This window comes from Bos indicus x Bos taurus, chromosome 3 (genome assembly GCF_003369695.1).
Source record: "Bos indicus x Bos taurus breed Angus x Brahman F1 hybrid chromosome 3, Bos_hybrid_MaternalHap_v2.0, whole genome shotgun sequence".
Classification (NCBI taxonomy): domain Eukaryota; kingdom Metazoa; phylum Chordata; class Mammalia; order Artiodactyla; family Bovidae; genus Bos; species Bos indicus x Bos taurus.
This window is the reverse complement of record NC_040078.1, coordinates 79,872,905-79,886,966: the sequence shown is the minus strand read 5'-3', so window position 1 is coordinate 79,886,966 and position 14,062 is coordinate 79,872,905. Positions and strand designations below refer to the sequence as shown.

At 35.1% G+C, this 14,062-nt stretch overlaps 1 protein-coding gene across 5 annotated transcripts in view; it reads left to right on the top strand.

Annotated features, from left to right (window-relative positions):
* The window catches only part of LEPR (leptin receptor), a 94,070-nt gene extending 82,129 nt beyond the window's left edge, over positions 1-11,941 (top strand). For all 5 annotated transcript variants that reach the window (XM_027537000.1, XM_027537001.1, XM_027537004.1 and 2 more), the window contains one exon: positions 9,734-11,941. In XM_027537000.1, the coding sequence (XP_027392801.1) occupies positions 9,734-9,751 (18 nt within the window). In that variant the 3' untranslated portion in view covers positions 9,752-11,941. The remainder of the gene's footprint in view (positions 1-9,733) is intronic.
* Positions 11,942-14,062: the final 2,121 nt, after the last annotated feature.

Here is a 14,062-nt window from a genome sequence, read left to right as displayed (position 1 = left end):
TTCAATTTTTTTAAACCCCAAGTATATAATATTTCATTTTAGATGCTGTATACCTTTTAGAACTTCAAACATTTTTGAGGTTCAAAACTTTTTTTTTAAGGATAAGGTTTAAATTTTATTTTATTCAATTCATCTTAATATGAATCTGTCTAATTTGTTACTTATTTTCATGGATAGGAAGATGCAGGGATTTGAAACCAGGACAAAACAAAATTCAATAGAAAGTTTATCATCTGAATTAACAATATACATACCTTTCTTCTGTGTCATAGTATATCATAAAACAAATATTAGAATGTTAGGGTCAAATCTGATGAAGAACAAATATTTATATATACTTTTTGGGTATAAATTGATTGTTCTTTGGAAAAGGCTGGAATCAATATTTTTAACCCTTGTAATTATCTTCATAATTACTTAAATCAATTAAAAAGTACATAATCCTTTCCTAAAACGCCACAATCTGAAAATGCAATTATCATAGTAAAGCTTACATTTATGAAGATAGCTCCTTTCAAGCTACTTATGAAACAATTAGTCAACTTTAATAATTTGCACTTATGTCTATAATAGATTTTCTCAGAAAACTCTAGAATTTAACAAATATATCATTAATTTCCCAAGTTTTCCTTGAAGCAGGGTTGGCTTTCTACCTATAAAACTGGGAAAATAGAATTCAGTTTTCATGGCAAAATATCTAAACGATGTTTTGAACAATAATCATATGGGGTTATTCAGTCTCAATAATTGTGTCATCGTATTTCACGGTAACACGTCTTCAGTGGTTTCTATTTAGCTACAAGATCAAGTATAGTCCTTTTAAGCTGGTTCTCAATGACTTCTGTCTACAATCTGTTATCAACTTATATATTCCATTTTTCCTGTCCATGGGCCTTAGTCATGCTGACACTATTTCTCTCACCTCTACAGACCCCTCTATGTCAGTGAAGAGTTTGCTTTAAGCTCTTCTTTCCCCAAACCTTCTGTGAACAATGTAGTTCAGAAGAAATTCTGCCCCCTCTAAGTTTCCAGAGCATTTCATTATTTATTGTGAAGAGTGTTCTGAGTTCTAGGGCTGTATTTAAAGACCACATATATTATTGAGCTCCTCCTGCTAAACGCAAAATACTAAAGTCAAGATTCACAAAAGAATTAACAAAATGCTGATATAATATGTCCATTTATTTATGTGCAGATCATTGAGATACATATCCTTACATTCATTAAGATTTTTATTTCAGTTCTTGGTAGCTTAGTTTCCTCTCCTGTAAAGTGAGGTTTAATAGAACTTACCTCATTGAGTTGTTTCAGGGAGTAAAGAAGATGGTACTTCCAAATAGTAGTGTCTCAATAAATTATCATTATATTGCATATTTACATGTTTTACATTATTATTCTTTCAGTTACCCCACGTAATAAGTATTAGCATCTCCATTTATAGAAGGAAAAAACCTAAAGCTTATACTGGTTAGGTAACTTGTTTTAGAGTCTGACTTAGTTTACTAATTTGTCTAATTTTTAAGCCTATTCTATTAGTAATTGTTCTCTCTGGCTTTCCTTTTTTTGACCATGACCCTTGGTGAGAAATATGCTTTACCTTGCAACCTAGTAAATGTATAGATATAAATAATATGCATTTGCAGTGTCCTCTATCTTCAAAATTTTATTTCATTTAAAAAATACTGGTTACAACCCTCTAACTTCATTCACATACTAATGAATATGATTTGCAATAACAAAATCACTGCTCTACAGTTTACCAATGAACAAGTGAGTGAGCAAAATAAGTAATATTGTGGGCAAAACAATGCAAGCAACTAAATTATAATCTTTTAGCAGAAGAGACAGTGTTTTATCTTCAGACATGGTAGCACTGTAGTTTCACATACTTACATGGATACATTATCTTTACAGAAACTTCACTTTGCCTGAATCTAACCAGCCCCACACCCATACACTTCTCAGCTATGCCCTTACTATAAGCCACAGAATCTCCTTTCATGAAAACAGACCTGATGATTTTTTCAATTAGTAAAATATTTATTCCTCTCCTTTCTCTTCCATTATGAATTCTTACAGTGACAGTTATTGAAGTGATAGTGACATTTCAGCCATGTATATTTATTTGTCATTCATTCATTCCTTTGTTCAACAAGCACATAATGAGAATGAGTATTTACGTGTAAGTCTAGGATGTTGCTAGGCTCTGGGAAAACAATTTTTTTTTTATTTTAATGATCTATTTTATTTAATCCAATGTCCAAAATAGTATCATTTCAAATACAATCAAATTTAAAATTATTAATCAGATAGTACACATTCTTTTTTTTTTCAAACTAAGCCTCAAAAATCCTTTATGTATTTTAGACTTCCTGCACATTTCAATTTGGACTAGTCACATTTCAATATTCAGTATCCAAATGTGACTAGTAGCTACATTATTTGACAGCATGTGTGAGCTCAGTCACTTCAGTCGTGTCCAACTCTTTGCAACCCCATGGACTGTAGCCTACCAGGCTCCTCTGTCCACATAATTCTCCAGACAAGAATACTAGAGTGGGTTGCCATGTCCTCCTCCGGCAGATCTTCTCAACCCAGGGATAAAACCTGCATCTCCTTCATTGCAGGCTAGGAAAACAATTTTTAAGATATCGTTCTTACCATCTAGGCAGTGACAGGGAGGTCACAGGAATGACTGGCTAAAAGCAGTATAGAATGAGCTTGTCTTCTTTTCTCTCTCTAAAACTGTTTATTCATTTATAGTTCAATCATTAATTCATCCCATGCATTTATTCAAGGGATATTTATTGAATAGTTATCCTAATGCCAGTCACTCATCTAGGCCTTGGGGTTAAAATGGTGGGAAAATAAAAACTCTTGGAGTGTACGGTCTATGGGAAAGATAAGATTAATCAGTTTATAACTGAAATAACTATATGTGTTATATACAATACATATTATGATACTATTACAAACACTAATAATGATAAACGTGTTGTGAAATAAAGGGACCCAGTGTGCTGAGTGTATTATGTGGGATCAGGGGTGGTGAGTGAGTGAAGGTAAGAACGTGACAGTTGAGCTAAGATCTGGGAGATGAACGGTGATCAAGCAGGATTTGTGGTGGAGGGTGAGAGCCCAGGCAAGTCCACCTGTGAAAACAAAGCCCTGTGGTAGGAAGGACCTTAGCACATTCACAAACTGAAAATAGGGAGGTTAAAAGACAAAAGAGTAAAAAGGAGACTATTTTCTTAAATATTGAGGTTTTTTTCTTCTTTGAATATGAGAGGAATTTTGTAAAAAAAAAAAATCGAAGTACTTATCTAACTAAAAATGTAAATACTTCACCATGTCAGTATATATACATTCTGGAAATAACAATCCTACTGTCTCAGAGAAGCTGAAACACTCAGTCTTCAAAATGGTAAGCTCTGAAATCTCTATGAACCACCAGGAATAATGGCTTCTAAGTATTTTCCAGGGCAGGGAAATGGTCAGGCCCACCTCAGCAAAATGTAGTTTGACCCTGCATCAAGTTTTTCCATTTTCCAGAAAATGCTGGACACAAAAGAATGTAGACTGAGTCAGTGACTCTAGCCTACAGGCTACCCCGCTATGTCATGTAGCTCCCTGAGGAGGAGCATCATGCCAGAGCAGATCGCCTGGCAGACATGTGCAGTAGACAGAAATATCACCACATGTCCCCAGGTTCTGGTAAACTGAGGAAGAGTGAAGAATTTCTAAGTAGGGTGGGTGAATGACATTATCTGTAAGACTGATTTTTTTTTACTTTTGCAAATATTAGACTTTAAAATCTTATAAGATATTCTTTAAGCATAACGAGCCCTCAAGGTACTCAGTTTATTACTTGGCTTAACAGGTACTCAGTTAGGAATAAAGCAGTTTTTGGAATGTATCAGGAATATTTGAAGAGTAAAGAAGAATGTAAAAAATTTCAAAGGTTTTACTGATGATAAAAATCGAATCTTCTAAAATTCAATAACTTCTTAAAATCTCACCTTCTACTTTAATCTCCTAACTAAAAGTACTTTTTTGGGGACAAATAATACAGTATAATTCACATTATATTTCTAAAGAGGACAAGACAATTTACTATCTGCTCCAAACTTTCATATTCATATTATTTTATTTGATTTGGTCATAGACCTAATAGCTTTATATTTTCTGATTACAAAACTGAGGCACAGATTGGTTCAGCAGCTTGTCTTGATCAGACAGCCTGTAGATGTGAAAACCTTGGTTAAACTCAGGTTCATTGTACTCACAGTGATACCCTTCCCATCAAGTCCATGTTAACAATGGATTGCTAAATATACTTAATGCCACTAAATTGTGCACTTAAAAATAGTTGAAATAATAAATTTTATGTATATCTTAACACAAAAAAATTGGCAAAGAATCCGAATAGACATTTCTGCAAAGAAGATGTACAAATAGCCAATAAGGAAAAATGAATATATGTTCAATGTGATTAGGAAGAGATTAGGGAAATGTAAACCAAAAGCACAAGCTAGCACTCTGTGCTAGCTAGGATGGTATAATAAAAACAACAGGTAGTAAGTGTTGGTGAGAATGTGGAGAAACTGCAACTTTCCTGTACTGCCAACATGAACGTTAAAATGGTGCAGCCATTTGCTCTTAATTTTTCTGGCCGGTCACCTTTGTATTTCTAAAAATAAGATACTTATGTCATTATGAGATGTAAATATTTAGTGATTTCTGGCTGTAATGAGGACTTAATTCTGCACATACTTTTTTCCCCTTCTTTCCCCATGCTATTTCCATGTCATATTGTTAGTCACTTTTTTTTTTCAGTTCCTTCAGTAATCAGTCTATAATCTCAGGATAGTCTTCTAAAACTCCATTTGTTGTTCCATGAAATAGAGACTGTTTCTTAGAACCTCCTCCCTTTATTAAAATAAAATAAAGACATTAGTATTCTTACCTTTCCCTCCATGTCTCTCTCCACTTTCCAATCTTTGTCAACTGTAACTTTACATTTTCACTTAAGTCAGGGTCAATAGCATGTTCTGTGCGATAATTTGTCTGGAGTTAATTTTAAAAAATGAAAACCCAATAAACTGTATTTTCATTGTTATGAGTTTATAAATATTGTTCCTTGCAGAACCAAGTAATATAATGAGATTATATTACCACACTTTGTGGTTCCAATGACACAAAATAGTTAAAAAAAAATATTTTAGAAACACTCCACCCTGTTGATCTGAATTTTGTGAAATTTTAGTTGGCCTCATTTTTAATTTTTATGCTTTGTTTTGTGTTTGTTTTGCTTTTTCTAGAGCTTCTAATTGCTTCTTAATTTTTTTTTAACCTTCTGTGTGCTGTCATTGTATGTGCATCTTCACTGGAGACCTGTTCCCCAGGCACTCTGTCCAGGAAATCCTCTATCCTCCTACTGTGATCTGGATTAGGCCTTTTCTAACATTACTACAAGCCATCCCTCTGAATTTTCCCTTAATTGGTTTCTAGTCGGGGGATGCAATGCAGGAGACCCTGGTTTGATTCTGGTGTCAGGAAGATCCCTTGGAGAAGGGAAAGCTGGTTTCTAGTGGAAAACTGTTCTCTAGACTCTTTTCTTCCTCTTTTTTGATTAACTACTTCCTTACATAACCTGCCAGGAAATATTGTGTAAGTTGAAGTCTCTCCAAGCCTGAAATTCTTTTTATTGTGCCTTCCTTTATTGATATTTTGGTGGAATAGCAAGTTCTAGGTTGACAAGCCTTTCCAATAAAACTTTGAGACAATTCCTGCCTTATCCTGTAGCATCTGGTATCACTTCTGAGAAGTCTAGTGCCACTCTGATTTTTACTCCTCACTGGTATCATGCAGTTTTCTTGCTTTTAATATATTATCCCTGTAATTGATGTTCTAAAATTTTAGTGATAGGTCTAAACCTATTTAGGAAGATTCTTTTTCATTTAACTTTGTTCTTGTTTGAAAACACTTTTGATTCCAATCCCCTGTCAATTCTAAGAAATTATATTATTTCTTTGATAACTTCCTCTCCTCTTATTTCTTTGGATCTCATTCTAGAATATATATTACATGGATGTTGGACCCTCTGCATAGATATATACTTCTTATCTCTTCTCTAATATGTTCTGTTTCTTTGTCTTTTTTTTAATTTATATTTGAGACCTTGCCATACCCTGTTCCTTCAGTGCTTCTATTGAACATTTGCTCTTTATAGTTGTAAATTTCCAACTATTAATTTTCAGTGTATCCTGTTCTGACTTTATGCATGCAATATTTTCTTACTAAAAATACCAATTCAGAGGATCATTCTTTGTTTTAAAAATTCTCTTTTCTTTTATTCCTTGAACTCTGTTTCTGCTAGGATCATATTCGCCTCCTGTTTATCTTGGCTTTTTAAAAAATCTCACACTTTCCACACATATGTGGTAATCCTTTGTTTTTCTTTCATATTTAAGAAAGGGATTGCTTCCCTGAATGGGTTAGAAAGAGCTCTGCTAGATGAGGAAAGACAGGTTCATAGACACCAATACTCCTCAGCTGCTAGATTCCTCCCCAGATAATTTTCCAATTACTTTTAAGAACAAATCTTCAATTTGAGTGTGGGGAGTATGAAGCCTTTTCCATGTGTAGTAGAGGGAGTAGAAGAGCCCCATTCCATATAAAGAATTTTCTATTTTCAGACAAAGGTCTTATTTCTTCCTGTGTTTTTACCTGCCTTTTCTTCACTCCTCCCCCCATCTCCACTATATCAGTTCAGTTGGTTTACTCAGTTGTGTCCAACTCTTTGTGACCCCATGGACTGCAGCACTCCAGGCTTCCCTGTCCGTCACCAACTCCCGGAGCTTGCACAAACTCATGTCCATCGAGACAGTGATGCCATCCAGCCATCTCATCCTCTGTCACCCCCTTGTCCTCCTGCCTTTAATCCTTCCCAACATCAGGATCTTTTCCAATGAGTCAGTTCTTTGCATCAGGTGGCCAAAGTATTGGAGCTTCAGCTTCAACATCAGTTCTTCCAATGAATATTCAGGACTCATTTCCTTTAGGATTGACTGGTTGGATCTCCTTGCAGTCCAAGGGACTCTCAAGAGTCTTATCCAACACCACAATTCAAAAGCATCAGTTCTTCAGTGCTCAGCTTTCTTTATGGTACAACTCTCACATCCGTACATGACTACTGGAAAAACCATAGCTTTGACTAGATGGACCTTTGTTGGCAAAGTAACGTCTTTGCTTTTTAATATGCTATCTAGGTTGGGCATAGCTTTTCTTCCAAGGAGCAAGTGTCTTTTAATTTCATGGCTGCAGTCACCATCTGCAGTGATTTTGGAACCCAAGAAAATGAAGTCTGTCACTGTTTCCATGGTTTCCCCATCTATTTGCCATGAAGTGATGGGACTGGATGCCATGATCTTTGGTTTTTCGAATGTTGTGTTTTAAGCCAACTTTTTCACTCTCCTCTTTCACTTTCATCAAGAGGCTTGTTAGTTCTTCTTTGCTTTCTGCTGTAATGGTGGTGTCATCTGCGTATCTGAGGTTATTGATATATGATCTCCACTATATGCAACAGAGCAAACTGTCTTTCTCTTCATCTAGGGCTTCCCTGGTGGCTTAGCTGGTAAAGAATCCGCTTGCAATGTGGGAGACCTGGGTTCAATCCCTGGGTTGGGAAGATTCCCTGGAGAAGGGAAAGGCTAGCCACTACAGTATTCTGGCCTGGAGAATTCCATGGACTGTAAAGTCCCCCAGGTCGCAAAGAGTCAGACATGACTGAGTGACTTTCACTTTCACTTTTCACTTCCCCCCCCATCTCCAGTATATGCAACAGGGCAAACTGTCTTTCTCTTCAGCTATAGCCCACCCTGGAGGTATTTCAGTCTGCAGCTTATCTCCTTTGGTCTACTACACTCCTCCACTTGTTTTCCATCTATTAGAAATTTGAGATCTCATTCCCTCTTAACCTTCTCAGATTATCTCATTTGATTTATTCATGCACTTTCATTCTAACAGAGCCTCTATAGAGATAAGAAAGAAACATGCATGCTCAAACTGCCATCTTGAACCACAATACTTTCCTACACCATTTCTCACAATACTTTAAAAACCAGAATCTTTAACAGCATTGCAATCAATTATACTTCAATAAAATAAATGAAACAAATCAAAATCTTTTTAAAAGTTCTGAAATAGGTTAAAAATAAAAATTTTAAACAAAGGTTGAAATTCTTGTTGTAGGAAAACATATTGCAGTAAGTCAATAGCCTTGTTTTGCTTCTAATTCAAAACTTTTTTTAACCTCTTTGTTTAGCATTTTGTCTAATCTGTTAGTTTCTTCCTCTAAATCCAAACCATCTACATTTGAGGTGTCTGCGTGTGATCTAACCCTGCTCCTTTGTTGTGTACATTTATGTCTGTTTCCACGAAGTGTACTCCCACTTAACAACCTAAATACTTTGGAGTGTTTAAACTAAAACCAAATGGATTTTTTTTCTTTTGAGTCAAAGATACCTGTTCTAGTTCTCAAAAGAAAAAGCTTAGCAACCCATAATGGAGAAGGCAACGGCACCCTACTCCAGTACTCTTGCCTGGAAAATCCCGTGGACGGAGGAGCCTGGTAGGCTGCAGTCCATGGGGTTGCTAAGAGTCGGACACGACTGAGCGACTTCAACTTTCACTTTTCACTTTCATGCATTGGAGAAGGAAATCGCAACCCTCTCCAGTATTCTTGCCTGGAGAATCCCAAGGATGGGGGAGCCTGGTGGGCTGCTGTCTATGGGGTCGCACAGAGTCAGACACGACTGAAGCGACTTAGCAGCAGCAGCAGCAGCAACCCATAAACTCCTAATACCGTTCTCATGGACCTGAGGCAGATTGTCCCTGAAATTACTAGAACAGCCTTGCAGAAGTGTGAAAGAGCTAATGTAGTCCCCCAAAATATGATTTCCATTTTCTCTATTTTCTTGTCCTTCTTAATATCTATATATGTGCCCTTGGGTCATAATGAACCAGAAGAGACGGTAAATTAATCAGCTCAAATCTATCACAGCAAATAGAAAAAGCAAAAGAAAGAACATGTTCTCCTCCCTATTTGTGTTTAAAATATCTTTCATCTTCCACTGTATTATAGATATTGTTTGGTTAGAAAAACATTCAGAGTCCTCACTCTACTTTGGTTAGCTGTACAACTTTAAGCCTTGATCGCTTTGTCTATAATAAAGGGAGAAATGTGGACCAGATGATTTCTTTGAACTTTTTTCTAGATTAAAAAAAACATGATAATTTTATTCTTCTTTACTATTTCAAGTCTTCTCTATTTTAATTGAAAAAAATTATTTTCAGAGATCTACTACTTTACTCTTTCTTGTTCCAAATTCTCTAATATTTGCTGTTTTTCCTCTACTTGCTTTTAATTTTCTCAGCTCTTTGTTCTTCTTTGCTTTTACTTATTCTATTATTCCTCTATAGATTTTCTTTTCTGGGATCGCTAAGGCTATCCTTAGAGTGTGATATTAAGGCCTGCATTAAGAAAATGATAGAGACCACCTTAGTTCAAAATGTTATCTTTTCTTAAAAACATGCATTACTGTAGTTTAACACAAGAATTTATGATCCACAACCCATCCCTGACAGAACATCTCTTTGATTTCTTTTATCTTTTGCTTTCTGAGTGTTTTTTTATTTTGCTTCCTTATTTTGTTTTATTTTATCTGAACAGAGAACGGACATTCTTTGAAGTCTAATCACGATCACTACCGATGAACCCAATCTGCCAGCTTCCCAACATTCTATAGAGTATTAGAAGATTTTTACATTTTGAAGAAGGGGAGACAATCTAAAAAAAGATTGGTGAAACTATTGAGAACTAAAATATGGTGAATTATGTTGATTTAGAACTTAAAATAGATGGGTAAATTTGGAATTCAAGACATTGATCTCAGTCCAGTTCAGTTTGGATGTATGATTACTTCTCAGGTCATCTCAAAAGTAGTATTTATGATATCTGGCTTTTGATTTGTCCTTTGGTCATAAAACATTAAAAAATATGACTGTTGCTCTCAGCACATATCTATTAGTTACCATCAGATTTATAGTAGATAATGCTGTAACTGCAAATACAATGACTCTAAATATAAAATGTAGCAAAAGTTTTTAGTTTACATTTTATGTCCAAAAATTTCCATTTTATATCCTTTTATAGACACTTCAGCCTATAAATTGAACCATTTCGGTATTCTTTATAATGTCTTGGAGATCTTATATATATTTAACTCTGATCCATATGGGAATTTTCATTTTAGCCTTGAAAATGGCCTAAATGCTAACTTCCATTTCAGTTCAAAGACAGTTTGTTCTGGTCAAGGCCAGTAGAAGTTACAGTTCATTTTGGGTTGACCTGACATATCCAGGTCAGACTGACCAGATAAGAAAACACATCAGCTTCCAATTCAGCATCTTTGTGAAATTCTTGAATAAATTTAATTTATTTACACTGAACCACCAAAAGCTTCTAGCAGGCAGGGAAGTGGGCGGTGATGCAAAAAGGGAGACTCTAGAGCTTTTAGTAATAGCTCAAAGCAAACCCAGGACTTTCCTCCCTGAAAAAAAGGCCACCATTAATGCTATGAATTACCTTGTGTGCTATGCTGCTCACATTCAAAATAAACCAAAGCCTCTGCTTGATTAACCCAAATAATATTTAAATTTAGGATACATATGCATCACTTACTTTTAGATTTCATTTACAGTTTGATTTGAATGTTAAAAAAAAAACAACCCTAAAAATCAAGAAGAAAGAGTCCTTTCCCCACTTCATTGACTTTTAAGAGATGTCATTGGAATGTAATTGAAGTGTGAAAATATGAAAGGATATTAATTCCTTCTAACTGAGTACATATTTAATATGCTCTCAGACTGTTCTAAAATCTTGAAATATTAGATGCATATGGTAATTGAAATGATTTTTTAAACATACTCTTAATAAATGTTTGTGACCCATTGATAAAATATACTTTAATAATATATGAATATGTGTTTGTTGTTGTTGTCTTCCATTATTAGTGAACTCTTTCATCAAATGCATTTGAAGAAGTAAATTATTTGGTATAACAGATTAATTACCGATTATGAAGTTTTAGAGGGCATGAAATATGTCAAACATGTCATTTGAAGAACATCTGTGAGTTTGCATGTTATGTGCTATTCTTATTTTTGTTTTCAATGTTAATAGTATGTAGTTCCTTTATTTGTAGATCTTAATTTCTTGGTTCATTTAAATTTTAAGAAAATCAATACATATATAGTAGTAACCTTAAGAAAAAATAAAATGAGCGAAAAATTTTTGAAGGAAATTATATAAATTTAATTATGTATTTCTCTCAGAAAGAAAACAGGAAGAGGAATAGTTTTCTCTTTACACATTATGTTCATAGAATAATAGAAAACTTTGTGTTAATACAGTATTTGTTATTATATAGTATTTTAATCTCTGTATAAATCTATTCCATTATATTTGGTATATTTATTCCTTTATGGTTATTATCACCCATATATTTCATTGAGTCCAACATTATGTTAAATGAATTGTCTTTTTATATGGAATATATTTGCCATTATGAATGTTGATTATATCATTATTTCAAGCAATATATCTGAATTCCTTCTATTAGTTTAAGAATTATAAAGTTCAAAATTTTAATTATATGTATAGCATAAAATTGAACACATTTTCTATAGTACTTCATTTAGTTGTGTTAATTTTTCAATCTGCTGTGTCTACAGTTTTGTTTATTTTGCATTTATTTTTTCAATATGTTTACATTGTATGAGTTGAGCTTTTTTGCACATAGATGCTTGCTTGTAGCTGCTTAGCAGGGTTTGTTGTTGTAATGTAACCACTGTTCTTATAAAACTATGATGTACATTTGTTTTGCATCTTTGTCTTCATTCCACATGTCCTATAGTTTATATTTTTATGTGAAGTTATTTATAAGGAATGGTTATTTAAAAGGCTGTGATCATCTCTTTCACCTTAATTGTTTTCAACAAATAGATATTCTTAGTTCTTATTTTCTGATAGTCATAAATAGATTTTTAGTATGATGTAAGGTAGATAAGATCACATATAGTTTACTTTCATATCATATATTAGGTCATGGAGTAGTTATTTTAGCTATCTGTAGCCAAGTTGTATTGCTCCTTTGATTTTTGAAAACATTTATTTATTCATTTCTGTCTATGCTGTGTCTTCACTGTCATGCGGGCTTTTCTCTAGTTGTGGAGCCAGGGTTTCTCGTTGCGGTGGCTTCTCTTATTGCAGAGCACGGGCTCTAGGGTGAGCGGGCTTCAGTAGCTGCAGGAGTTGTGGCTCCCGGGCTCTAGAGTGCAGGCTCAATAGTTGCGGCCCACGGGCTTAGCTGCTCCATGGCGCGTGGGATCTGTCAGCATCAGGGATGGAACCTGTGTCTCCTGAATTGTCACGTGGATTCTTTACCACTGCACCACCAAGGAAGGCCTGCTCATTCGATTTTGTATCAATTTACCTTTTAAACTTGATGTAAGAGATTTCAGTTTGTGGAAGTGTAATTTGCTATACAACATTAGAAATTCTTCTAGAGATAACACTTTCTAATTTCAGTGTTCTCAGTCACATCTGACTCTTTGAAACCTCATGGACTATAGCCCGTCAGGCTCCTATGTCCATGGGATTTTCCAGGCAAGAATACTGGATCCCCTTCTCCAGGGGATCTTCCTGACCCAGGAATCGAACCCACGTCTATTGTGTCTCCTGCATTGGCAGGCATATTCTTTACCACAAGCACGACCTGGGAAGCCATTGAGAGCTATGCACTTTCAGGTACTATCTAATATATTCCTTGTACAAAGCTACAAGGTATATATTGAACACAATTTTACACATGAGGAAACTGAAAGGCAGAGAGGTTAATGTACTTGTCCATGATCATAGAAACAGAAGGGCTCAAATTTAAGTCTTTCTCATTCCTCTTTTAAACAGTATCTTATACTACCTGTCCCTTACGATTTTTGATCTATTTATTTCAGTCCAAAATCAATTAGTTTATGGTTGATTTATGTCCTTTCATACTAACTTTCACACTTCCATTTCTTCCATGATATCATAGTGAAGCAAAACAAAACAAAACAGAAATCAATACAATTGAGGATTAAAATATGTCTTTTCTTTTAGCCAGAAACATTTGAGCATCTTTTTATCAAGCATACAGAATCAACGACCTTTGGTCCTCTTCTTTTGGAGCCTGAAACCATTTCAGAAGATATCAGTGTTGATACATCATGGAAAAATAAAGATGAGATGGTGCCAGCAACTACAGATGCTCTACTTTTGACGACTCCAGATCTTGAAAAGGGTTCTATTTGTATTAGTGACCAATGCAGCAGTGCTCAATTCTCTGAGGCTGAGAGCACAGACATAACCTGTGAGGATGAGAGCAGGAGACAGCCCTCTGTTAAATATGCCACCCTGCTCAGCAACTCTAAATCAGGTGAAACTGAGGAGGAGCAAGGACTTATAAATAGCTCAGTCAGCAAATGCTTTTTGAGCAACAATTCTCCACCAAAGGATTCTTCCTCTAAGAGATCATGGGAAATAGAAACCCAGGCATTTTTTATATTGTCAGATCAACATCCCAATATAATTTCACCACACCTTCCGTTCTCAGAAGGCCTGGATGAACTTTTGAAACTTGAGGGAAATTTCCCTGAGGAAAATAATAATGAAAGGCCTGTCTATTATTTAGGAGTCACTTCAGTCAAAAAGAGAGAGAGTGATGTGTTTTTGACCAATGAGTCAAGAGTGTTGTCCCCATTCCCAGCCCACTGTTTATTCACTGACATCAGAATCCTCCAGGACAGTTGCTCACACCTTGTAGAAAATAACTTCAACTTAGGAACTTCTGGTCAGAAGACTTTTGTATCTTACATGCCTCAATTTCAGACTTGTTCCACTCAGACTCAGAAAATAATGGAAAACAAGATGTGTGACCTAACTGTTTAATTTCATTCTGGA